The following is a 26,019-nucleotide window of genomic DNA, read 5'->3' on the forward strand; positions in this document are numbered from 1 at the left end:
GATTGGACGGCGCCACGTGTCACCCTCGACCGCTGAGAGGCCTCCTGCCGCTCCGCCCCCCTCGAGCGGGTTGTGTCAGGTTTGGGCAGTCACTGAGGAAAGACGAGCCGCCGTGGTCGTGAGCGCCGCCGCTTGGGGAGGGAACCGAGGCTGTGAAGGCTGCTTGTGCAGGGACAAACACGCACCTTTCGGTACACGTGGGACACCCGTCTCACCGGGCCATTTCCGTCCGTCTTGCGGGAGGTAGCTGAGCTTCGTCCTGGTCACTCTCTGCGACCACCACAAGGCCTGTGTTTCTGTGTGGTTCGTTCTTCATGTCTGCAAAAGCCAAGCGCTGCCGCCCTTCAGGTCACGAGACGGTAGGGGTGGTGCTCTCCTTCGTAACACATCGCTGGTCTCTTTGGAACCGACCAGCCCTTTGATGTCGATTGTGACCTGTCCCGAGCATCAGGTCAAGGTCACAGGGCCTTGACGTGGTGTTCGGCACTGGTGAAGCTCACTGATCCAGAACCACAGCCTGCCGCCGGCCACAGCCGTAATGGGACTGTGCCTGCCTCCCCGACTGACACGTGGCGCTGACGTTGGACTGGCCGTGGTCATTTGTGATCCATACCGGGCATGGTTACACAGCTAACCAGGTGTCATGTGACTGACACGTGACCTGGCCTACTGCCCTGGCGAGAGCTCAGCGGCGGCCTGGCCGGACCCAGGCTGAACAGCGCTGACCTAACGTGGCCCGAGACTGGACTGGCCCGGACCGGACCTGACCCGGGCCGATCTCGATGTGCCCTGGTCAAAGGGGTGTCCTGAATCCGCCCAGACCAGATCTGGCCCTGTCCGCAGGCCTGACCCGGGACCAGACAGGATCTGGCCCTGGCCAGACGTGGGTCTTAGCACAGATCTGATCTGACCCTGGCCAGGCCTGATCCTAGCAGAACCTGATTTGGCCCTGGCCACGGCATCAATCTGAAGCCGGGCCTGAAGCGTGTTTCAAACTGATCTTGGCCGGACGCTACTGGTCTGACCTTGACCCCTGACATCGACTGGCAAGCTTCCCCTGGGCAAAACATGACCCTACCAGACGTGGACTGGGCCTAGCTCTGACCATCCCCCGGCCAGATCAGGACCTGACCCTGACCGGACCTGATTCACCTAACCTAATAATCACCAGACCAGACCTGACCCTGACAGTCATGACCTTCCCCCGGGCTTGACCCGACTAGGCCGGCTCTCGCCCCTGACCTGGCCTCTGACCTGGTGCGTCCCCCAGGTGTACGGCGGCAGCGGCGGCAGCGGCGCCTCCCCCTGGGAGTCTCCGTCTCCCCCCTGAACCTGGTGCGTCCCCAGGCGTGTACGGACTGCGCAGCGGCGGCAGCGGCGCCTGCCCCCTGGGAGTTCTCTGTCTCCCCCTTGACCTGGTGCGGCCCCCAGGTGTACGGCGGCAGCGGGCGGCAGCGGCGGCAGCGACGCCTCCCCTGGGAGTCTTCTAATCTCCCCCCCACTGACCTGGGGGCGCCCCCCAGGGGTACGGCGTCAGCGGCGCGGCGGGCGGTCGTCGTCCCTCTGAGTCTGGTTCGTCCCCCAGGTGTACGGCGTCAGCGGCGGCGGCGGCAGCGCCTCACTCTGAGTCTGGTTCGTCCCCCAGGTGTACGGCGTCAGCGGCGGCGGCGGCAGCGCCTCACTCTGAGTCTGGTTCGTCCCTCAGGTGTACGGCGTCAGCGGTAACCGCGGCGGTGGCGCCCCCCTCTGGGATTCGCTGCCGGGCGAGCTGCGCCATCTGCTGGCGCCGATGCGCACCTCCAAGTACCAGCTGTCCACGTCCCAGGGCCGGGAGCCGCCGTCGCCCGTGTACGGCAGCGGGTCGGCCGGGCCATCACACGCCGAGTGGATCGGTGAGGGACCGTTCGTGCTCGGCACGGGCGGCGGGGGCTGGCGTGGGTGGGCCGATGGCTGGGGATTGGGGAATCTGAGGTTGGATGATGGTGTGGATGATTGATTCCAGGGTTGGGTTGGTTGTAGGAGTATTGTTGGGGGGGGGGGGGGGGGGGGGGCTGTGGACGACTGCGCTGTTGATGCACGCTGTGTTGATTGTTGTCGGCGCTGGGTTCCGTTAATTAGCGACAACGGTCTATTTGTTCCTCATTCGTGATGTATTGAGGCTATCAAGCGTCGTACTTTGTCCGTATGCAACCTTGTTGACCGAACTTTGCTCGAAGCTATTCTGCGACCGCATTGGCCTTACCAACTGATGTATGCCCCCGTGTTTTAATTTTTGACATTTGCGTAGGTCACGCCAAAGTTACTTGGATTGTTGTCTCTGTGGAGTTATACTGTTGCGGTCGTCGCCTAGCAACCGTTCTTCCCGACTCGCAAGAGCCTGACACAGTCTTCCGGCCGGCAGGCCTGTGGCTGGCGCAGCTGGCGAGCTTCGTCACGCAGCCACAGGCGGCGCCAGTGTTCGCCGCCATCAAGCCTATTGCCTGTCGCGACCTCTCGCTGGCCACGTTCCTGCTGCCATACGTGTTTATAAACGCGATCATAGATGGCGGTGGTGCAGCGCTGCGCGCGGCCCTGACCGAGATCGAGGCTGTGCTCAAGGACAACAGGTCAACGCCCGGGGAGGGGTGAGTAATGTTAGCTGATGGGGCTTCTAAGCCATCAAGCTGAATAGTTACTGATTTGGCCGGTTGCTTCAACCGACGCCTGCCAAGTTAGTGCAAGCTGCTAAGTTTTTCTTAGGCCTTAGCCTCTCTTGTTCACGGCCCGTGACGTCCGTCCGGCCTCTTGTCGACATAGCTCGCTGTATGTTTTCTCTCCGCAACGCCTCATCATTCCAGGAGCATGCCGCGGCCATCAGCCGTGCGAACCGCTCCGCCGGCCGCCGTGGTTGTCGGTCACACCAGCTGCCGCGTTTGTCAGTGACACCGGCTGCCGTGGTTATCGGTCACACCGGCTGCCGTGGTTGTCGGTCACACCGGCTGCCGTGGTTGTCAGTCACACCGGCTGCCGTGGTTGTCAGTCACACCGGCTGCCGTGGTTGTCGGTCACACCGGCTGTCGTGGTTTTCGGTCACACCGGCTGCTGCGGTTGTCGGTCACACCGGCTGCCGTGGTTGTCGGTCACACCGGCCGCCGTGGTTGTCGGTCACACCGGCTGCCGTGGTTGTCGGTCACACCGGCTGCCGTGGTTGTCGGTCACACCGGCTGCCGTGGTTGTCGGTCACACCGGCTGCCGTGGTTGTCGGTCACACCGGCTGTCGTGGTTGTCAGTCACGCCGGCTGCCGTGGTTGTCAGTCACACCGGCTGCCGTGGTTGTGGGTCACACCGGCTGTCGTGGTTGTCGGTCACACCGGCTGCCGTGGTTGTCGGTCACACCGGCTGCCGTGGTTGTCAGTCACACCGGCTGCCGTGGTTGTCGGTCACACCGGCTGCCGTGGTTGTCAGTCACACCGGCTGCCGTGGTTGTGGGTCACACCGGCTGTCGTGGTTGTCGGTCACACCGGCTGCCGTGGTTGTCGGTCACACCGGCTGCCGTGGTTGTCAGTCACACTGGCTGCCGTGGTTGTCGGTCACACCGGCTGCCGTGATTGTCAGTCACACCGGCTGCCGTGGTTGTCAGTCACGCCGGCTCCCGTGGTTGTCGGTCACACCGGCCGCCGTGGTTGTGGGTCACACCGGCCGCCGTGGTTGTGGGTCACACCGGCCGCCGGGGTTGTCAGTCACACCGGCTGTTGTGGATGTCGGTCTTACCGGCCGCCGGGGTTCTGGGTCACACTGTCGTCGCCAAAGATAACCCAAGATGGCCGGAGTGCTGGTGCATTTACTATGTATGCGCTTGATTGTATTTGCCTGCATTGGTCCTCGTGCGGAGAGTGCTGACAGAGCCCAGCTAATGGGGCTGCGGCGCCTTGTCATCTGGAATGCGGTCCTAGAAATGTCCCATGTGATGGCGTGCTCTCGGTGCAGGCGTGTAGTTTCCTATCCAGTTCGGGGATCTCCCCTCCCTCCAACTTTGAGTTTAAAGTAGGTCAAATCCCGGGGAAACCCGTTTTAAGTATTTTGGGACAAGGTGTTACCATTTTCCTTGTTCAGCCCTCACTTTCCAACGAATTTGCGAACATCAGTGTGATAGCCAACCACCCAGGGACCTCGAAGCATCCAGATTGTTTTAGCGGCGGCACGGAGCTCGGTGATAACAGAATGCATCACGCTGGTTTTTAACTTTCTGTCAGGGGCCGCCTATGGTAAAATAAAGAAAATGTGGACCTCAGGCCGCGCTTCGTGAACCCTTTCACTCCGCCGTACGACCATCGAAGTATGAATTCACTCCCGCCGAGCTGGGCCTGTCGTGGCGCTCTACGCGCATGCGCCATTCAGTGTTGCGCGGTAGGCGCGAGCGGTCGTGGCCGAGTGGTTAAGGCGTCTGACTAGAAATCAGATTCCCTCTGGGAGCGTAGGTTCGAGTCCTACCGACCGCGTTCGTTTGGTGGTTCTTGTCGACGGCGCGGTGCAGTTTTGTGGTGTTGTTTTATGTGCAGTGCCGCAGTGCACTTTATATTTACTTCTCCTGGAGTTGGAGTCGCATGATGATCACCCCCGAAAAAACAAAAGCGAAACAAAACTCACCTAGCATGAGCCGCGCGTTTTCTTACTTCATTGTGGACGGGATCACACGGGACCCCTGATCGTTCGGAGAATCTACAAAGCGATTGTATTCGGAAGACACTGATCAAACTGCATAGAATTGAACCCTCGGTACCGCGTGCGTACTGGACCACTCAATTTCAAAATTGGCAGCCGAAGCATTGCCCCCGTTTTAAGCTAATAAGCAAATATTCTTGGCTCAGGGCACGTGTATACAGACAGTAAACGCGTCAACATCACCGTCCAGTCCGTACCAATGTGTTGGCGTTTTATGGCCGGTTATCGAGCTAGACGAAGGCATGATTTTTCCGCATCACAATTCCCTTGCACACACACCTGGCACTCGTATTCTCCTTGCCTCCCCCCTCTCCAGTTGGGAACACCTGAGTCAGTGTAAAGTAGGGCTGTGTTGTATTGTTAGGGGGCCTATGGCCTGGGCTGTGCGCAGAGAGCTCGAGGCCGTACGCATCTGCGGTTTAATGGCCTTTGCGTGTCATCCACTGACTGTGCAGCGGTCCTTTCAGACCAAAGGAACTCAGATCTTACCAAAGAAGTAGGGCTGTGTGTTTCCAAAGTGTTTCCTGCATGTATCAATGGATTGCACGTGTCCAACAAGAATAAATATACTCTCCGCGGTAGGACGAGGATTGTGACAGTCATGTCCGCAATGGAACAGCACTCTTGCTTCTTTATGCCACGCCCACCACAGCGGTGGTGGGCGTGGCATTCCACGCGCATGCGCCATGGCGCCTTCCGCGGGGAGATGCAGAAGCGGTCGTGGCCGAGTGGTTAAGGCGTCTGACTAGAAATCAGATTCCCTCTGGGAGCGTAGGTTCGAGTCCTACCGACCGCGTTCATATTGGTGAAATTTGGCGTTGTGTTGGTGTCCATCACGCTGTAGCTGGTGTTGCATCGACATGGTGCCATGGCTTTACCACCACGAAACCCTGGCGGACGCAGGCAGGATGTGGAAAATATTCCCATTGCGGTCAGGGAGGGAAGGAAGGATGACATGAATTCATGCTTCAGATCCATGTCTCATTTGTCGTCTCCACATCCGTTATGCTTTCATCGTTGCCCGTGCGCTGCCCCTTGGCACTGAGCCGTCACATTCTGCCCTGCCCACCCGATCCGTTCTGCCAGAGGCGCAAATATGCTAGGTTGACCGCCATCCGGCTCGATGCTGATTGGTCCATTCTGAGCGAGGATCGATTCTGATAGGTTGGTCGATTCTGCTCGATCAACAGCCCAAGTTATGTCCATTGAGGTGGAAAATGTCGGTCTCCTCGGCACGTGAATAGCTGAACTTTGCCACCTTGAATACTGGATGGTGACACGTTATCACTCAGCTGTGTCATTGGACATCAGTGAGCTACTGCAGATTATTGTGCTTAAAGCAATGGGCCTTCACTTTGCTTGGTAGCTCTCGGTAAACGACAGTACGACCACTGTCCCTGCGACTGCCACGCAATGGGGGAGCCCTCGACAACCAAGTCACGACCGGCGCCTTCGAGACAGCCCTCTCCCTGACCCCTCACCCTGGCCCCTTCCCTGACCCCTCCCCTGACCCCTCCCCTGACCCCTCCCCCTGACCGCTCCACTTACCCTTCCCTGACCCCTCCTCCTGATCCCTCCCCATGACCCTTCCCCTCACCCCTCCCCTGACCCCTCCCCTGACCACTCCCCTGGGCCGCCTCCCCTGACCCCTCCCCTGGGCCGCCTCCCCATGACCCCCCCCCCCTGACCCCTCCCCTGACCACTCCACTTACCCTTCCCTGACCCCTCCTGACCCCTCCCTATGACCCTTCCCCTCATCCCTCCCTACGACCCCTCCCTATGATCCTTCCCCTCATCCCTCGCTACGACCCCCCTGACCCCTCCCCTGATCCCTCCCCCTGACCCCTCCCCTGACCCCCCTGACCCCTCCCCTGACCCCCCTGACCCCTCCCCTGACCCCCCTGACCCCTCCCCTGACCCGCCTCCCGTCGCCGCAGGCCCGGGACGGAGGTGCACCGGCTGTGCTGCCGCGCCGTGTTCGCCGTGCTGGACGCGGCCGTCAGCTGGCGGACGGCTCGCCTGAGCGAGTGCGGCTCCAGTCTGCGGCTGCTGGAGACGCTGCGCACCGACGACCGGGCCTTCGGCGCCGTCACCGCCTTCGTGGACCAGGTAGGCGGCGCCTGACGCCCGCAGGCCGCCCGCACACCGCACAGGCGCAGCGCCGCGGGGCCGCCTGGCGAGGCGGGGCGGTCCCGGCCTTGCGAATAACGAGCCGTCGTGGTGTAGTGGCCAGCGCATATGCAGCGGTGCACAATGTTGGCGTGAGCGTGGTGCAATGTCGTGCTAAGCGACGAGCGAAATCTGGGGCGACGACTGGCAACCGACGTCGTGAGTTCGTGGCGGCAGGTCGTCAGCGGGTGTTATGGACTGTAATGACGCTGGCTGGAGAGCGCGGCCGCGGTGATCGTGGCTTATCACGATAAGGCTGGGCAATGACTCTAGCATGAGGTTATGGCGAAGTTCGGGCAACGCTGCCGGCGCCTGCACGTGAATTCAGAACGGTCTCGTGGATGGAGTGGCACGCCGTATGCACCTGGGTGGTGCAGCAGGAGCGGTCGTGGCCGAGTGGTTAAGGCGTCTGACTAGAAATCAGATTCCCTCTGGGAGCGTAGGTTCGAGTCCTACCGACCGCGTTCATATTGCTGCATTTGTTGGGATGAGAGGGCATTAGTAGAGTCAATTCGCTCGGGTTTTGTCCTACGTAGTTGCCCCCCCCCCCCCGCGGTCCTGGATGTAACGGCGGTCAGTCATGTTCTATCGTTGCTATGGAAACGTCCATAAATATGCACCCATTTCACCGAGACGATTTCTGACCCGCCCATCGCATGGGAAAACTTAGACATATAGCGGTTTCGTAATTTTGTAAAATATCAGGAATTTACACAGGCTTTCGGTAAAAACCGTCGAACCTTTCCATGTTTGCGTTCGTTTATGCACGCATGCTAGGATGAGGGCTACTGATATGTGCGCACATGCGCCGGCGTGAATCAATCCACCGGCTCACTTTCCTCGTGGCAGAAAACCCGAAGCCCTGTATCGTGACGTTTTGTGGTCTTCTTTCTAGTGCTGTGCGAGGCATGAGCATGTGCCACTGCCGCAAATGGCAGCATTCCCTCCGCCCGCAGCGTCGTTGCTGGCCTTTCTGCGCCGTTTTGGACACTTTTGGGCCCTTTTGGACCCTTTTGGACCTTTTTGGAACCTTTTGGGCCATTTTGGACACTTTTGGGCCCTTTTGGACATTTTTGGACCCTATTGCGCGATGCGCTATGTAGTTCGAGGCGTATTTGGTAGTGTTTGTTGACTCGGTATTGCCATGACCTAGCTTGACGTTCGTCTTGCGCAAATGACAAGAATTCTGAGGTTAAACCGAGCACGAGGCTAGCGCGCTGACCGCCGGCTGATAGATGCTCTTTATCCGTTATGTTTTTGCATCGCCCCGGCATACGAACTACGTACACTGCCGTTGGGCATTCACATAACTCCGCTGTGTTGAAACAGGTGTCCGCGCGTCACCATTTGTACTTCTGACACCACCCAGAGCGCTTGGAACACCGCGTGTTAGTTAGGGCTCGGACACCGCTCAACTTTCTACTTGGCAGGCCCTTAAAGGGTTATTGGCACGCGATTTTGTCGGCCGTTCTGAAGCGTGTGATGTCAAGCGACTGTTTTGGGCACCGTGAACAAGTGAACCGGCTTAAGCTGCCAAATCTGCTTGCCAAGGAACAGCATCAAGAGGAGCATATGCTCCATAGCTCGTGATGCAGGTTTGTCTTGTGTTGCGTGATGCTTCCCAAGCGGCGGTCAAATGGTATGGTACGGGCGGTCGTGGCCGAGTGGTTAAGGCGTCTGACTTGAAATCAGATTCCCTCTGGGAGCGCAGGTTCGAGTCCTGCCGACCGCGTCCATATTGATGCCCTCCGGGGGTGACGCGAGAGCATTTGTGAAATGCGGCTCACGCCAGGTTTTGAGAATGAGCCCGCTTGCTCGGGCATGACGGCTGCCAGCCCGGCTACGCACACAGTGTCACCGATATGGATGTCTGCCCGTTGAAATAGTTGCATGGCCTGTGCCAGCCATTTGGTTATTTCGTGAGTATTTCAAGACATTGTAGACGTTAAGGTTTTAATTAATATTTGAAAAATTAACATTTTAAAATGTGCATGAGATCTTTGGCATGATTGCAGACATCGTAATAATAATACGTTTGATCAACTGCATGGCAGTGATTATGTTTTAAGCATCCAAAACAAGCCAAAATGTGCAACGAGGTTTTGGTATCAAGCTGTTTACGGGTAGTGACAACCCGTCTGTATTTGACAGTTTTTATCTGCAATTCGTTGTTACTCTTTTCGTTTTTGTTTTGTTTTTGTTTTTTTTTTTACTTCCGAGCTGTCTTAACCACCGGGGTGACTTCCCATGCTTTCCTGGCTCTGAAGTATGTCACCCATCTTATCTTGTGTACTTGTAAATCCGACTATTATACGTCAGGACACGGCGGTTTACTTTAGGCCTGGAAACCTTCTCTATATACTTGACAACGTGCTGTAACTCGTTTGTGGTGCATTGGGTTTCGTCGGTCATTCGGAAGCCGGTGACGCCCCTTGTTTACATCTGACACCTGGAGCGGATGAACCTGCTGAAATTTCTGGCCTTGATTGCGTGGGCACGAACATGTGCTGTCAATGCCATGAGTTATCACGGCAAATAATTTCGTCTTGTTTTCGTACTGCATGAAGATTTCCAAGAACGTCCGCAACGAGCATTTTGGGGCGGTCGTGGCCGAGTGGTTAAGGCGTCTGACTTGAAATCAGATTCCCGCTGGGAGCGTAGGTTCGAGTCCTGCCGACCGCGTTACATTGTTGTCTTTATTGGAGATGGTAGGGCATTGGTAGAATTAGACATTTCAGGACTTTCCTGGGTGGTTGCCCGACGTACCTGATGTATCAGTATCAGTTGCAGGATATTAGGAACCATCCACATAGTGGGCTTTACGGTTTGAGGCCACACGGGTGAAGCATGAAAAGGCACACACAGAAGGTATACAATAAAATGGTATGAACAATGGTCCAAGTCAAAGTCAAAAATGGTCAAAATGGAACAATGGTCAAAGAGATAAAACGGAGCTATCTTTGGTAAATTGGTCAGTTGGTCAATTGGTAAATCTATGGTCGGAGCTATCAATGGTAATTGATTACACCAGTGGTCAGTGATAAAAGTCACATCGTGTATAGCGGTCTTCAACGCGCTCAGTCTTGCGGCATGACGGAGGTACGATGGCAGGCGGTCGCAGGCAGCTGAAGCTCGATAGGAAAACGCCCTCTGTGTAGCGGTCAGTAGCTGAAGCTCGATAGGAAAACGCCCTCTGTGTAGCGGTCACTAGGCGTCCGCGTAGGTGCGGACAACCTCCGTACGAGACGCGCATTTGTCGGGTCAACACAGTGCGCGGGAGACAAAAAGCGCGCGGATGTCGTGAGGCGCGCCTACCTCCTTCAGCGCCCAAAACACTTCGATCACATAGTGGTGCTCCACCGTGGCCTTGCTCCCCGGCCAGGCAAGAGAATTTAGAGCCGGAGATATATGATGATGGTTTTGGAGCCGTTAATTACTCTTGCAGCAAATGTAGTAGGTAACATGAGGGAATACGTAAGCATGAATGGTGATTTTGAAAAGATCTGAGTCAAATGAATGACGGAATTTGTACAGAGAAACGAGGATGCCATTGCATTTTTTCACGACGCTCGAGACATGGACACCCCGTGACAGACCGGAGTCAACTGTGACGCCGATAATTGATGTTACTTGCGCATTAGCAGGCGTGTTCAGTGGAACCATTTACTTTAAAGTGCACGTCAGCTGACTAGAAGATTGTGGCTAGAAGATTGTGCTTGGATCCAGCAAGCATAAAAGCAGTTTTTGTTTCGTTCAATTGGAGAGAGCTGTCATTGAAACAGTTCTGAAGCTCACGCATGGTAAATTCAAGTCTGGTTTTGAGGTCGGCAGGGGCGACCTGGACCTGGTTAAGGTCGACCTGGTCCGTAAGGGGGCACGCAGTCCACGTGCATGGTGTCGCCGGCGCAGGAGATGAAGCGGCCATGAGTCAAGTATCCACACAGACCATTGGTAAACAAACTGAACAAAATTGCACCCATGATCGAGCCCTGGGGTACGTCGCATGACATAGGAGGACGTCGTGGCTCTTAAACCATTTCACTTAGAGCCATACCGTTACAGCCATTACAGCCATACCATGACAGCTTAGTGAGGAGGACATCATAGTCGTCGCTGTCGAACACCTCTGAAACATCGATCGTCGCGACCGACGATACAAGCCGTCGTCGGTGTTGGTAGCCAGGCGTTCGACCGCGGCGTGCACGGCATCTTCGGTCGAGTGGCGCGGCCTATGCTGTCAGATGTATAGGCATACTGGGATGGATGCAGCAGCACTGTCGTGTTTAAATACTCCTCTAGCTGGGTGCTTTAGCTTTTCTTAGATCTTAGAGAGCACACTGAGTAGAGATATGGGCTTTTTATTGGACGGTATTGAACGGTCACCTGACTTCCGGAATTGGTACAACACATGCCGCCCTCCAGCTTTCTGGGAAAATTTTACTCACGAGAGACAAGTTGACGAGTTTTTAAAAATGAGGGCCGACGACTGAAAAACATTCCCGCACAGCCTGGAGTGGGACCTCTCCAGGCCTACCGCCTAGGACGCGCTCATACGCAGAATACATCGTGACAGCTCTGTTCGCGTCGCAGGTCGGTGAGATAGCCAGCCCAGTTGCGCCACGGAGTTGTCCTCAAAGGGGATGCCTGTCCCTTCAGAGTAGTCTGGTGTATCTGCCTGCCCTGAGAAGCTGGCCACCGCTTCGAATGTGGCGTGGGTCAGTCGAGTCACGTATGGAAATTCTGCTAAAGTTACGTAATTTTAAAATTCTCCGTAAGTGTCCCGTAAGAACAGTTGGCCCACCTACCCCGTAAGAAAACTTAGACATCACGCCTCCGTCACTTTGTAAAACATCACAAGAAATTCGTATTTTTGTAAGCAAGCCGCTGCATTGTTTCCATATATGCTTTATGTTTGAGCTTGTGTGCACATGAGTTGTTGCATATGTTAGCTCTGTAATATCATGACCAGTGGACGTTTGGATGAAGTTCAAATGAAACAAAAAACCCTGGGTTAAAAGGAGAACAAGGCGTTGACCGGTGTTTGATAGTTGCACCACTTAATTCATGTGCACACGCGTGCATATACATGCATTTGTTTAATTCCATAACGATCCCCAAGTGGCTGCTACGCTGGCCGTCGACGGTAATGTTCAGGCGGTCGTGGCCGAGTGGTTAAGGCGTCTGACTAGAAATCAGATTCCCTCTGGGAGCGTAGGTTCGAGTCCTACCGACCGCGTCTGCTTTTGTGGCTTTTTCTTGGGAGTGGGAGGGTTTGGTGGAATGAAGACGGCCGCTGGCGTTCCCGACACGGGCGTTTGGGCTGCTGCTGAGGCACAGCACGCGCGAAAATGGGAATAAAACTGCTTTATTATCTGCAAAATATTGGAAGGAGGGAGAGTGCCAATGAAGATCGGCGAGTTGACCGTCATAGAAGTCGTCATAAGTCAATTCGTAGTCAGCTACAGTATCCTGTGCGATAGCTGTAGGCTTGCCATGTTAAAGAACACAAATCTGGGAAGGGCAAAGGATGTGCAAGTTCGGACCGGCACCATATTTCTGATAAGGTCCCAGGAAACGGGTACGAAAGCCTTCCAATCGTGCACCTAAAGTTAGCCAACTGTAGCACAGCTTAGCGTTAGCTTAGCTTAACGTAAGTGTACCAGCACGGGACTATTGAGGAAACCGTTAGTACAAAGTCAGTGTAGCTTTAAACTAACTTCCCATTATCACAGAAGCATCATTGCCAGGCTCAACGTTCTTTAAACATGATGTTTGAATGCACTATCCTTCACGTCGTTGTGGAATAGTTGGAAGTCCTTAGACATGTGAGCCATGTGTAAGAGTGTGAGCCAGACATTTGAGACATTAGACATGTAGACACATGACATGTGGTGATGCGTCTCAATAAGCAGCTTGAGTGGGTGAAGGGAATCGTTTCGCAAGGCCAGCTATGGACTTCGGTCTAATCCCTCTTCTGTGTCAGTGGATAGCTTACTAGAGCCGGAGATTGGGATTTGCAGGTTCTCGGATAGATTCGAAAGGTTTGAATCGTAGCAATCTTTGATGAGCCCCCATCAAATATAGATACAGGTTCGTACGCCAAGTTAGATACGAATAAAAGTGCAACCAATCTTGAAAGCTAACGATTCTCAGCTGGTGTTAATCGGCGAGGTGTATTTGTATGGGTTCGCTCACTGGAGGCAATGGTCCACACCAAAGGTACTGGGAACGCTATGCGATAGCACCTAGTTGCCAGTAGGGCAAAGCTGCATCGGCCGGGAATCGAACCCGGGCCGCCCGCGTGGCAGGCGAGCATTCTACCACTGAACCACCGATGCCTGGGTGTTCAAGCGGTTAAACCTGTATAGATCAGGCGTAGTAGTCTCATAAGCTCAGAAGATTGATTTCTAAGTTCTTATAAGCAAGAAAGCTGTAAGTTGTTAAATGCATTTGCGAGGAATATTTTGCACAGTGAAAGATAGTACAAATAGCGCTTTTTTCGTAGCATAACCGGGAGAATGGATTGGTTGATGTATTTATATTTCGGCTGCACGTTCGTGTCGAAACGAACATCGGTAGACCGACCAAAAACTACTGATGTTCGTTTCGGTAAAGGCATGCAACCGAAATCTCCATATATCTATCTGTCCATTCTCCTGGCTGTTCCACGAGGATTAAGGCTATAAAAACGGTCTGATCTATAAGCGAGAAAGACCTTTGGCAGAAGCTAACTAATAACCCAAGCTCACACACCATAACACCAGACACAGGCTGCCGAACATTACCTGCGCCTGAAGAATATCGCTGGTATTTAGGCTCTCACGTCCCAACGCCTTATACAAGGTGCTGGTAAAGGACGGCCGGTGGATCTAGAAATCGCAAGCCACAGGACATGAACGCTTCGACAATTGTACATTTATTGGCCTTCATGGCCTCCTGGCCTGTGAAATGGCGGGATTTGAATGACGTTATTATGGTGCCATGAATGCCAAGGTAACCTCGAAGCACCCCCGATATACCTTTCCCCATTTTCGCGGGCGTGTAGCTTAGAAACTACAGGGGCTGAGGTCTTAAGAAGGACAGGATTGTGAACAGCACCGAAGGGTCTTCAAGATGGCTATTTCATTTCAAAACCTCGTATACATGTGTAACTCTGCCTTTAAACCGAGCATGAATGCGAACAGTGGTGCAGTTTCGCTAAAGGTGTTGCGGGGTTGGGGTAGGGGATGGGGTGGCTGAACAGTTCCAAATACGCTAACAAATGGTTTTCTCCGCGGAACTGCTGACTCAGAGTTGAGGGCCTCTCCACCCCCCCCCCCCCCCTTTCCAGCTGAATAGGAAAGTACACCCCGGATGCTACGCTTGGTCTCGTCTACATGAAGTTTTGCAAGATATTAGGTGCTACGTTTTTTTTCCGCGTACACTATCCTTTCCGTCCATTAACACATGTATGACAAATCCTAGTCCCAGCTAGACGTATTAGGATCTCTAGCGCTGGCTGTACTAGCAGTGACCTTGATCCAGGACCACCAGTCCACGCTGCCTGAGGGCCGTGCCGGTTGCTCAGGCGTGCGGCGGCATTGACCTGTTTGCACAGCTCATTGACAAAGGGAGCATCATATACATAGGTATACATAATGTTTGCTTTGCCATCCAACAACGTCGTCGCGAATCTGATGAAACGTGTAATCGAGAACGTACGCCACAAGCAGCAAGCAAGCCAGCCCTCATTCGGTGTTCTGGCAATCCGTTCTTAAAAAAGAGCGACCATTGGAGTAGCATTGTGCTCCTATGATTGTGGGTCACAAGATACCTGCACTGTTTTCCGCCTTTGTGATATAAGAACCGCTTCCTTAGTAGCCATGGGGGTTTGTCGTATTGTGATGGGGACGATTTTATCGGTCATGGGTGCAATGTAGAGTTGTGGGCATAACGTGCACTATTGTGCCACAAAAAGTGTCGAGAAAGGAAATCGACACTTTTGCGCGGTGTTTTTTTCAGAGTGAATGAAATAATGGGTTGGTGTAGATTGCTACGTGTAAAGGAATTTAGGAGTGAGTTCAACCTAAGGTTCCAGATGTCGGAAATAGCGTCGATACGACGTCATCCGATGCCTTTTTCACCAACCCCATGCGTTGCTTTGCTTTGCTGCCGTGGCGGGTAGTTTGTGCTCCTGTAACGCTCCTCTGCCCGGCGGTGTGCCTCTGAAGCCCCTCTGCCCATCACAACACGCCCCCCTGACGCTCCGGCGGCCGGCAGTGTGCCTCTGAAGCCCCTCTGATCATGACAACACGTCCCCCTGACGCTCCGGCGGCCGGCAGTGTGCCTCTGAAGCCCCTCTGATCATGACAACACGTCCCTCTGACGCTCCCTCGGCCGGCAGGTGCCGTTTGACGTGGTGGCTGAGGCTTGCCGCCAGTGCGGAGCGCAGAAGCGCGCCCTGCAGTCCATAGAGGTGCACATCAAGCGCCAGCCGCACCAGATGAACGCCTGCCTGCCGCTACTGCAGGTGAGCCAGCCGTGTTTAGATGGCCATGAATGTCTCGTGCGCCTGTAAATACATGAGTTTACCGTGTGTCATTTCAGTGATGAACAGCACGGGGTGCTTGGCGGTGACACTTGTTCTTGTATGTGACACTTGTTCGGTATATGAATGCAAGTTTCAGCTGTGAACGGCTTTGATGCCGTCCAGTTTGAAGTGACAAGAAAACCGCACTTCTCTCTCAGTTCAATGGTCGTTGGCGAACTCACGGTAACCAGCTAAGCTATATGCTGCCAACAGCTGATACTTGCAGCTATGATCGTGACCTCGGTCTGGAGACGAACTCTACCGCGTGTGCCGAGCTTGCCTGGCTGAAGCCTTACAGGGCATGCATGCCAGGGCCTGTTTGCTTGTCTCCTGGTCGGTACCTATACACCGTGTGCCGGTTCACGCCCCTGCTTCACACTATGGCTGCATGTGCTGCTAAGGATGGTATGCTCGTGCGTGTGCCGCTCTGGGCCTGGACGTCTGTCTGTGTTTCGGTGTGTGCCGCTCTGGACTTGTGCGTCTGTCTGTATGTCGATGTGTGCCGCTTAGGGCCTGTACCTGTATGTATGGTGGCGTGCATGTCGGCGTGTGTCGCTCTGGGCCTGTACGCATGTCTATGTCGGTGTGTTCCGCTTAGGACCCGTAGGTCAGCCTTTATGTTTGTGTGCCGCCCAGGACCTGTACGTCAGCCTGTATGTCTGTCTGTGCCCTCAGGACCTGTACGTCAGCCTGTATGTCTGTGTGCGCCACCAGGACCTGCGCGTCAGCCTGTCTGTCTGTGTGCGCCACCAGGACCTGTACGTCAGCCTGTATGTCTGTCTGTGCCCTCAGGACTTGTACGTCAGCCTGCTGGAGCCGGATGGCGTGGCCGGGGTGTCAGCCGCCCGCCAGCAGCCGCCCACTGTGGCCGACCAGTTGGTGCTGTACCGCTCCCGGGGTCAGCTCCACCACGCTCTCTCCTGCTACGAGCACGTCTGCAACACGCCAGGTCAGTCCCTGACCTGACCGCGGGGCCCCTGGGAGAGGCCGGGCGTCCGGTGAATATCCTCGTTCGCCCCCCCCCCCCCCCCGCTAACGTGGAGGTGGCGCAAACTTGCGGCCGTCTCCCTCTGAAAGTGTTTTACCTTTTTCAGGATGTTTGTGGAGTTAGCAGTCCAGTGTTTGTCGTGTTTGCATGGATGCATGGTGCTCTCAAGGTTCGTGTTGGTACCGGTATGCAGTGGCGTTAATTTAACATGTGCCACGTCTGGGTCACGAGCTTTCCTTTCTTCTGTTTTTATCGCACGAGTTCTATCCAGCCCCGCCCCCTGCTTCCCTCCGTTCTTCGTCAAATGTGTGCGGTTCCTTACTGTATTACCAGGTGCATAGTTCGACCTCTTTGTTCTGCTCGAACTTAGAAAGCGTAAGGAACATGAAGAAAGTAGCTTGTTCCACGTGAGGGTCTTCGTTGAAGGAATAATAATGGTATTTAATAATTGGTACTCCTCTGCCTAGTGCAAAAGTGGATTGCACCTCATAATCATTGTGTTTTGCGTTCAGATTGTATGCGAAGCTACAGAAGCTTGACTCGGGATTTTCGTATGATTACAACGATCTGTCCACCACCAACATTTTACTGTTATCTGCTTGTGAAGCGTGATGTGGCTGGAGGATACCTTATATTCCACATTATGTAGGCGTTGTACCCTCACTTCGTCCATTTCGTTGGTGTAATAGGCACTTGCGGTTGGGCTCACGTTTTACTTGTGGCCACATCTGAAGCCAGGTACAAAGCAGGAGCGTGCTCTTAGAAATGTGAGTGCTGTTGAAGAGATCGCGTGGTCTGACAATCTTTTTTCGACTGAATACAGGCAGAATGAGTGATCTATGCGACAGTATGTGAAAACATTAGTGCACGGTGGGCTGCTTATTTGGAGAAAGTTCGCATTAATTTTCAAATGATAGGGGATGAATGGAAGAAAAAAAACCTGCTCATGTTTTTGGCGTTTGCTAGAGTACTAAGTGGTCTTTAGTTTGCCCTACAGCCATTTGCTTTCATTTCGCAAGGCGCAGCATTTTAAGGACTGCTGCGTACGTACTTTCACACGTAAATCACATGCCGAAACGTGACAAGTGGCAATGAAAGGTCGGGCGGCGGCGGGCGGGACGGGACAGGGTGCGCCACCTGGCCGCCTGTTGCCGCCGCCGGCCGCCAGGGCGGCGCTGCCGGCGGTGACGGCCCGCCCGCTGGCGGTGCGTCCCGGCCGGGCGGCGCCAGTGCTCCGGCTGGGCCTCACTGATGAAGAGAAGACCAGCATGCTGGAGCGGCTGCAGAAGCATCAGGTGGAGGCGGTGGCCCCGCCACCCCCGCTGCCGCCGTCGCCGCCGCCTTCGCTACCGGCCAGCTGGCAGGAGCGCGAGCTCGAGTCGTCGCTGCACCGCCTGGAGCGTGGCCTGAAGAGGGCGCGCGCGCGACTGGCTGTACGCACCCCGCTGCCGCCGCCGGCCGACGATGCTCCACCCTGGCACCACAGCGACCCTGAGCCGCCGCCGCCGCCGCCGCCGCCGCCGCCAGCGGAGGTCGCCTCCTCGTGGCTGGGCGGGCGGCGGCCCGTGCGCAGGGTGACCGAGGACCGGGCGGTGCTGGCGGGCCCGCGGCGGACGGCGCTCGCCAGGCGCACCGCCTCACTGGACCAGCTGCCGCCGCAGCCACCGCCATCGTTGTCCGCGTCTCGCCTAACTACCAGGTCGATTCTTGGGCGGGAGCGGGCGGGGCTCCCACCACCTCGGCCACCCAGCTCGGTGTCCGGCGCGATAGGCTGCGGCGCCGGTACCCGCCGCTCGGCGGCCTCCCGGGCGTCCGACGGCGGCTCTCAGGCCTCGGGCGCCGGCTCTTGCGCCAGCGTGGACGGCTCCTGCACGTCGGCCGGCGGCTCCCGCGGCTCCCTGGCCGGCTCCCGCGCGTCCGCCGCCGGGAGAGCGCGCTCCTGGACCGCCGGGTCGCAGCTGAGCCTGGCGGGCCGGCCGGCGGCGGCGCGGCGGTCCCGACGTCAAACCATGGACGCTCTTCTGGCCAAGTACGCCCAGCCGCCGCCCGCGGCTCCGGCTCCGGCTCTGGCCGCCGCGCCGGCCGCAGGGCCAGAGCCGGAACGGCCGGCGGGGGTTTCGGCCGTGGAGCTGGGCCGCCGGTTGGCTGCGCTGCCGCCGCGGCAGAGGCTCGGAAAGTACGCGCGGCTGCCTCGCGAGATCGAGGCGCTTTGCGCGGCGGCGGCGGCGCCCGGGGACCGCGGGGACGCTGGCTCGCCGCCACCGGCCAGTCACCGGGTCAGCTCGACGGTGATGACGTCACCGTGCAATGAGATGACGTCGTTGGGAGAGGCGCTGGAGGAACAGATGGGGACGACAGCCTGGTCCGAGTCGACCTGCGGATTGGACGCGGCCGACGGCGAGCGGTGCAGCTCATCTGCGCCGGCAGCGGACCCGGTGACGTCAGAGGACCGCGCCACGATGACGGCCGGCGCCGGTGACGTCATTCCCGGCGTGAGTGACGTCACACCGCACAGGGCGCCACCGGACCCGACGGCGCTTAGCTTTACGGAGCGGCTGCTGCTGCGCCGGCTGCGCGGACGCAGCGAGAAGTGGCCGGAGCAGCTGCGCCAGCTGCGCCAATTGACGGAGAGGAGGCGGGTCCAGCTGCGCGACGCTGAGCGAGGATTGGACGAGGTAGATGTGAAGGCGGAGGCTGTGACGGAGTAACGTGTCGTTAAGGTGCGAGATGTTGGTCTCCTTAGCAGGTAAAGGGACGGCGACCCATGCTTTGGACGAGCCAGGCGGGAGCAAGTCTGAAACTGAGATGATCCGGATGATTGGAAACCCGGAGAGCGCCTACCAGTGGTGTCCGGACTGTTGTGGAGAAGTGCGTCAAAAGTGGGAGAGTACGCGGCACGAGAGCGGGACACCCAAGATTGTGTCACTGCGGTCATCAGCATTAAACGTGGATGACGCCGCCTTTCCCATCAGGACATCACAGCAGGTGGCGGTGATTGTGGGGGGCGTATTGCTATAGATGACGCTAAACTATTACAGCTGAGACGTTCCTGAGCTTGGACAGGCGGTCGCTGGTGCCATGGGTAAAGAGACAGCGGTCAGCAGGAGGAAGCATCCGGAAATATATCGCATGGGTAATGATGCAGGATAGTCGAGATCGAGCAGGAGGAAGCATCCCGAAATGCATTGCATGGTAACTGATGGAGGATAGACGTGTTTAAGCAGGAGGGAGCATACCGAAATGCATGGCATGGTAACTGATGGAGGATTGGCGAGTTTAAGATGGAGGAAGCATCCTGAAATGCATTGCATGGTAACTGATGGAGGATAGGCGAGTTTAAGCAGGAGGAAGCATCCCGAAATGCATTGCATGGGAACTGATGCAGGATTTGTAATCGGTGGTATCCTAATCCCTTGCCACTGACTCAGCTGTTTGGGATTTATACATCGCTGAAAACCCGGCAAATGAAATAAACCGAGCTGTGAAAAATGACCGGTTTGAATTGCAAGAAACCACGGATTAATGACGTTCAGCCCGCTGCCCACAGCTTATCCGCAAGGACTCCTGCGAAGTAAGGTGTGGTCGTCGTACGTACACACGGATGGCGCCAGGGCGCGCGGCTTAACCAATGTTTGCTCTGTGGCGTTGTCTAGTGAGTACCCCCATGGTACTTAAAAGGTCGATGCCTCACCATCAAAACTCCGGACTCATAAACTACGGAGAAGGTGCTAACAGTTGCTGGTTAGCAGTATGTCCAGCCCGGCAATTTCAACCAAGGACGTAGAAACTAAAAGGCAATGAAAGGCATGAGCGTACTGAGGGCGTGATAGCTAAGGAGGAGGACTGTGCCTTTCGAGTTCGCCCTGAACTGCAGCCCTTTTGATTGGTGGGGTCACCCCAAGACCCTCCGGCGGGCGGAGAACTCTATGATTCCCGATATTCCGTAATTCGTGACGGAGAATTCGTCATGTTCTTTTGATGTCACGAAATCATGCAAGGCGGCACGGTCTTGTAGGCTTGGTGTTACCAACATTGGCAGGGCTTTGCCTGTGCGTAGGTTAATGTGACGGTGAAAAGATTGGGACCCGAACTGTCAAGCGTCAAAACTATGGTGCGAACTGAATCCGCCCGGAAACGGTAGCCAGTGACATCCAAAAAACATCTCATCCAGTAACGACCCTCCCAAAGAAAAGACGCGACGACAAAACAGCTGACAGACAGGACGGGTCGCGGGACCGCGCGCGTTGACAAGGTCACCGCCGCCTGTCGTGATGGTCCGTGCGCTCTGCTGGGCCCTGACGACACGGCGCGCCGCTGGCAGTCAATACCCAATTACCGGCCGTCACGTGGCCTCTGACCCGCAGGACAGCCGCGGGGGCTCCGCCGCGGAGGGGAGGGGGCGTCGTCACGCTCACAGAGTCGCCGGAGCGTGACGGGGGGGGGGGGGAGAGGGGCATGATCCGTTGGGGCGGCAGGACGGCGAGTTTATTGTGATCGGTATCGGCTGCTGGGGGTTTTCGGTGTTGGTGCCCCTATTGGCGTGACGCCGTGGTCTTTGTTGGACGACGCACGCACATGCCTCATTACCGGGTTGACTATGGCAGGTATGGATGGGGTTTATCCCATGCCCAAATGTTATTACATATTGTTGCCACGGGCAGACACTAGGAAGTCCCAGCAACAGCTGTCCAACCGCAACAATCCCAACAAATCCATGGTGTGTGAAATGTGGTCATTTCTGCGTTGTCTTCAGCTGTAGCGGCGTAATGGTCGGGATTAAAACTCGGCCGTAATTGGGAGCCCTGTTTCCGCGCCTTTTATATGATATTTAAATGGAAGTCCGTGCATGATCATTTTATGGTAGCCAGCCCACCCCTACCTTCAGGAAAGGTGTCAGTAACTATTCGGTTCAAAAATTACGTAAGTTGTTCAGTATATTAGCGAGGAACATTAGTCACATAGATACGATGGGCATATTAGCCTTATTCCTCGGAAAAAAACAGGACAATGGAGATATAGTTACGCCGATATTTCGGCAACATGCGTCTCTCGAAACAGTAACAGAAGTGAATTCACGAATTCAAGAAGTGAATTCAAGTGACTTCACCTCTGCTATTGTTTCTAGAAAGCCATGCTGCCGAAATATCTACCTAACTATATCTCCATTCTCCTGGCTTTTCCGAGGAATAAGGCTGATACTGTCTTATCAAAGGTGTCAATAAGTCTGAGGTAAAAGCGGCAACTGTTTGTGTAAACACTCGCCCTTGGTGGCCCTGATCCCGTGTTATTTCCGACTATGGGACACCTTGTCATTGTATGGCTCCAAAAACATTCTTGGCTTCTGCGTTGTTCAGCGGTTTGGTGGTTCTCCCAAACTCAGCAATCTCACTTTCGGCGGTGTCGAGTCATTTGTTAACAGAGGTGCATCGCAAGTGCAAAAAAGTGATGGGATCGTATGGGTAACAAGGAAATTATTTAGGATCACACATGGTGGGCCCTAACTCTGCGACTACCATCTATTACTGTGACAAAAAACTAGCTTGATATACTTCTAGCTCTTAATGCTACTCTGCCCAATCACATAACTCCATGTCATGCACGCCTGCATAGACGTTGATCGCAGTTATTGTTGGCGGACAGATGGTAGCTGCCCATTATAATTGTCAACTCAGCACACAACTTCACATTTTGATAGCAGGTTATTTTAATTGGCTTTGCGGGGTGGAGAGCGCAGGCTGGGTCGTGTGTGACCCCGTGTGCAGGGGCGACACCAGAGGGGAGCACAGGCGGGGTCGTGTGTGACCCCCATGTGCAGGGGCGACACCAGAGGGGAGCACAGGCGGAGTCGTTGTGACCCCCGTGTGCAGGGGCGACACCAGAGGGGAGCACAGGCGGGGTCGTGTCCCCTGTAGCATTCAAATTCAGCATTGGGCTAGCCGCTTTGCCCGGTCACGCTGGGGGATGGGCAGGAATCAAGGCGCACAACGTACAGTGCGGCTTGGAAAGTATGGGCGCGAAACACCGCTAACACCCCGGGCTGTCTGGTCCGACTGCCGACTGTCGGTCCGACTGCTGGCTGTCTGGTCCGACTGCCGACTGTCCGGTCCGACTGCCCGCTGTCCGGTCCGACTGCCGACTGCCCGGCCCGACTGCCGACTATTGACTGCCGGCCCGACTGCTGGCTGTCCGGCCCGACTGCTGGCTGTCTGGCCCGACTGATGGCTGCCTGCCCGACTGCTGGCTGTCCGGCCCGACTGCTGGCTCTCCGGCCCGACTGCCGACTGTCCGGCCCGACTGCCGACTGTGCGGTCCGACTGCCGACTGCCCGGCCCGACTGCAGACGGCCCGGTCCGACTGCCGACTGCCCGGCCCGACTGCCGACTGCCCGGCCCGACTGCTGGCTTCTCGGCCCGAGTGACCTCCCATGGTGGCCCCTGCGGTCAATACTCAGGACCTGCTGACCCCCGCCCGCCCCCACCTACCCCATGCACACGAACGAGGCCGGGGGGGGGCGTCTAAACGCTCCAGGAGCTGCCCTGACTCGTCGGGGCGGAAGCAGGGGGAGGCTTGCGCCGAGCCCGTGCGTTTGGTGGGTATTGGTGTTGCGATTGGTCACTGTTTATGATCCGGTCGATGGAGGGACGGTGAATGAAGGGGTGCTGCATCAGCCAGCATTCGTTCAACAAGGTTGGTGGGGCTCAAGGAAAAGAGTGGTAATGTGGCTGCTACATCCTCCCAGAGAGTTGCAAACACGGTTAGCATGCATATATGGCAAAAAGCTACCCTCGTTGCCAAGTTGGCTTGCGGTGTGTTGTTTGTTGGGAGCGGCCACGTCATGCCGTTATGGGGAATCACCCTTCCCCTGCAGTGCACCGACTATGTCAGGTTGGAGTCTTGCAAGCTCTCCGTTTCCACGTCGCGTTCCGTCGTTTCTACATCACCTCTGTCGCGGTCAGTGTTGGCCCGTATCGAAGGACTTGCACGAGACCCTTTCAACGTTGGTGTCGATCTATATTTTGGGACCAGGTAGGCACACTTTCATCAATAATTAGCTTTCTTGAAGCGTGTGATGTTGCGTCATTGGAACGGACAAGGGGCCCGGTGTTTTCAGCTTCAGCTGTTCTTCACTTGCCGACGAGGCGGAAAATTTGGAGGGAAATCGCGATGGAAAAGCTGGGATTTCCCGAAATCCGGACGATTTCCCGAAACCACTTGAAAGATGATCGGCATTGTGTGGTCTTACGTCGCGTGGTATTCGACGTCGATGCTTTGAATCGGTCTCGAATTGTTGTTTTTGTCCCACCATTGAACGGTGCGGTAATGGAGCTGCCAACTGGAGTAGTCTTTCAGACGTCAGTCGGGACTCGGGCGGTTGTCGCTCGCCCTGGTCCTAGTTTCAGTCCTTGGCTTGCGGACCGTCCGGTTATCGATCACTTTCTTAAAATGGCCGCTCGCCTCAGCCGTTTACAGAAATGAAGCCAGTAAATTCGCCATCGCTGACATTCACTTGGAGCCGCTCAGCTGTTTCGTCGGTCAGTATGCGGGCAATTGCTTCAGTGGAGGCGCAGCTTAAGTGCGCGAAGCCTGTGATCCCCCACCGTGTGCGTCATTGCAGTGAAAAATTGGCTTCATAGTGAGGGTCGAGACGTTATAAACGGCCCACATCAGTGTGTAGGCTGGCGGCGGTCTTCGCCGCAGGCCTGATTTGCGATCGTGTGCTTCCCGTGCTACAACTGAACTTCGCAGAACCATTGTTGCCGCCTCGCTCGGGCCTGCAAGGGACCCGGATGTTGCGGACCGGCAGTATTGATGCGGTCTTAATGCTGACGACATTCGGCACTGCGCCACATTTTCCGCGTCACCGCCACACCATCCACGCTGTGGCAGTGCGCCACATTTGCCGCACTTTGCGTGGATTACTAAACCCACGCCATAGCACTCAACATAAGTGGACTGAGATGTTTCTGAACGTCTGACGCCGTGCGGCGATGTTGAGATTGCTTTGGAAGGCACAAAGTGGACCGAGGAGCCCGTATATTTGAGTATGTCAAACGTTCTGGTTCAGCGTGGTGTTGTCACGAACCCGGTAGGAGGTCGATGGCCTGCTCGGCTGGAAGTCAGCTGATCGCGGCGGTCACCATCGAGTGAGCGCTACTTTTCGTTGTTCAGCCGGGCATATTTAAGCCGTTAACCTACTTTAGAATCACGCAGGGTCGTTTTGCGCTGATTGTACCTCATTCAGTTTTTCGGAGTCGGAAAATAGTTAGGCGGCGTAAGTTGCCACGTGTTTGTTTCCTTGTAACTGATCGACGTTAATGTTTTTTTTAGATTGTCCTTTTGATTATATGTTTTAGTTAGATAGATTGATTAGAATGTTTTGTTAGATTGATTGTGTGTTTAGATTGATTATATTCTTATTAGATTTGTTTAGATTAGTTGCAGCACCAGCCGTCTTCCCCTCCGTTCCATCCGTGCTCATAAATCCTTCTGCCCACTTGCATTTAGTTTTGTTTGTTTTTTTGCTTTCCGCCAGCCGGCCGGCCCTCGCCAGTAGTTAGTTTCGCCGTGAGATCTTCATGACCATTCGTTTGAAGGTGTCAGTGGACGGCTTAGCGTGGTGTGCTGGTTTGTCTTCACTGCCGGTACCGTCCTGGTCACCACATGCTGCCCCATGTACCGTGTACGGTACCCGTACCCCGTGTGGGAGGGTCTGACCGTCGGTGCCCAGCCGGGCCCGTGTAAACGTGTAGCCTTATTGAAAGCCGATCTGGTTGCGTGTGTGCCTGTGCTCCGTTATTTACCATCACGTGCATAAGTGATGGCGGCACCGCCGGCCGCACGCCGGGCAGTACGGCAAACACGTGCGCAGAGGCGCCGCCAGGGTCGCCGCTGAGGGGGAGGGGGCATAAAGCTCCTTCATGTGCCTGGTCTGGGGGCGGGAGGCTTTTTGGCGCGTGGTTGGGGTTGATAAACACGTGCTGGTGCTTATGTAGCAGAGTAACTGGCTGCGACCTAGATGCGCTGTCGCTCCGTTACTGCTTATTAGAAGTTGTTACGATGTTTGTCACAGGAACGGCCGTGTTTTTATGCGTATCGACTGCAGTGTGAACGAGTTGGAAAACGGGCACCGTGAAAACACGCCCTAAGCCCGAGCTGTCACGGCCTCCTCCTTCGTGCGAATGCGACCGTTTTTTTATCGGGGATAAACATGCCGGGCGTAGATGTGTCGAAACCAATGGATTCTCCAAAGAAATAATCCCGTCATAGATGCATGACACTCACAAACGCGTCCAATGTGGTGGACTGAACAGTGTGGATGCCTGCATTGTGTTGAAGTGCACTGGGGCAGTGCACCGCGGCAGCAGTGCACCGCGGCTGTGCACCGCGACAGCAGTGCACCGCGGCAGCCTGCTCTGGGCTGATGTTCGCTGGTGAATTTGTTGTTTGGAGGCCTGTTTTCGATTAAAATTTAGGTCGAATTTTTAAGGTTGATTGACCAGGGATTTATGACCCTTGATGTACGATACAGATTTGATTTAGACCATGGTTTTTGTCCTGAATCGGTTCTTCGTCGATTCACATTCCAGCTCAA

At 55.6% G+C, this 26,019-nt stretch overlaps 1 protein-coding gene, 1 long non-coding RNA gene and 7 other non-coding genes across 9 annotated transcripts in view; 8 read left to right on the forward strand and 1 right to left on the reverse strand.

Annotated features, from left to right (window-relative positions):
• Positions 1-1,873: 1,873 nt before the first annotated feature.
• On the forward strand, positions 1,874-6,685 carry LOC119104259 (uncharacterized). Its single transcript, XR_005094917.1, has 3 exons — positions 1,874-1,892; positions 2,402-2,624; positions 6,639-6,685. It is a non-coding gene; the product is annotated as an uncharacterized LOC119104259 (long non-coding RNA).
• Positions 4,397-4,478, forward strand: TRNAS-AGA (transfer RNA serine (anticodon AGA)). The gene has a single exon. It is a non-coding gene; the product is annotated as a tRNA-Ser (tRNA).
• TRNAS-AGA (transfer RNA serine (anticodon AGA)) lies at positions 5,416-5,497 on the forward strand. The gene has a single exon. It is a non-coding gene; the product is annotated as a tRNA-Ser (tRNA).
• A 567-nt stretch (positions 6,686-7,252) lies between the features above and the next one.
• On the forward strand, positions 7,253-7,334 carry TRNAS-AGA (transfer RNA serine (anticodon AGA)). The gene has a single exon. It is a non-coding gene; the product is annotated as a tRNA-Ser (tRNA).
• A 1,186-nt stretch (positions 7,335-8,520) lies between these two features.
• TRNAS-UGA (transfer RNA serine (anticodon UGA)) lies at positions 8,521-8,602 on the forward strand. The gene has a single exon. It is a non-coding gene; the product is annotated as a tRNA-Ser (tRNA).
• An 868-nt stretch (positions 8,603-9,470) lies between these two features.
• On the forward strand, positions 9,471-9,552 carry TRNAS-UGA (transfer RNA serine (anticodon UGA)). The gene has a single exon. It is a non-coding gene; the product is annotated as a tRNA-Ser (tRNA).
• A 2,472-nt stretch (positions 9,553-12,024) lies between these two features.
• On the forward strand, positions 12,025-12,106 carry TRNAS-AGA (transfer RNA serine (anticodon AGA)). The gene has a single exon. It is a non-coding gene; the product is annotated as a tRNA-Ser (tRNA).
• A 1,031-nt stretch (positions 12,107-13,137) lies between these two features.
• TRNAG-GCC (transfer RNA glycine (anticodon GCC)) lies at positions 13,138-13,208 on the reverse strand. The gene has a single exon. It is a non-coding gene; the product is annotated as a tRNA-Gly (tRNA).
• Positions 13,209-14,732: 1,524 nt separating this feature from the next.
• The window catches only part of LOC119104385 (serine/threonine-protein kinase ATR), a 48,115-nt gene continuing 36,828 nt past the window's right edge, over positions 14,733-26,019 (forward strand). The window contains exons 1-3 of the mRNA XM_037228081.1: positions 14,733-14,738; positions 15,254-15,379; positions 16,232-16,388. Coding sequence (XP_037083976.1) covers positions 14,733-14,738; positions 15,254-15,379; positions 16,232-16,388 — 289 coding nt within the window. The remainder of the gene's footprint in view (positions 14,739-15,253; positions 15,380-16,231; positions 16,389-26,019) is intronic.

Source organism: Pollicipes pollicipes, unplaced genomic scaffold, assembly GCF_011947565.3.
Source record: "Pollicipes pollicipes isolate AB1234 unplaced genomic scaffold, Ppol_2.1 Scaffold_6052;HRSCAF=7182_pilon_pilon_pilon, whole genome shotgun sequence".
NCBI classification, from domain to species: domain Eukaryota; kingdom Metazoa; phylum Arthropoda; class Thecostraca; order Pollicipedomorpha; family Pollicipedidae; genus Pollicipes; species Pollicipes pollicipes.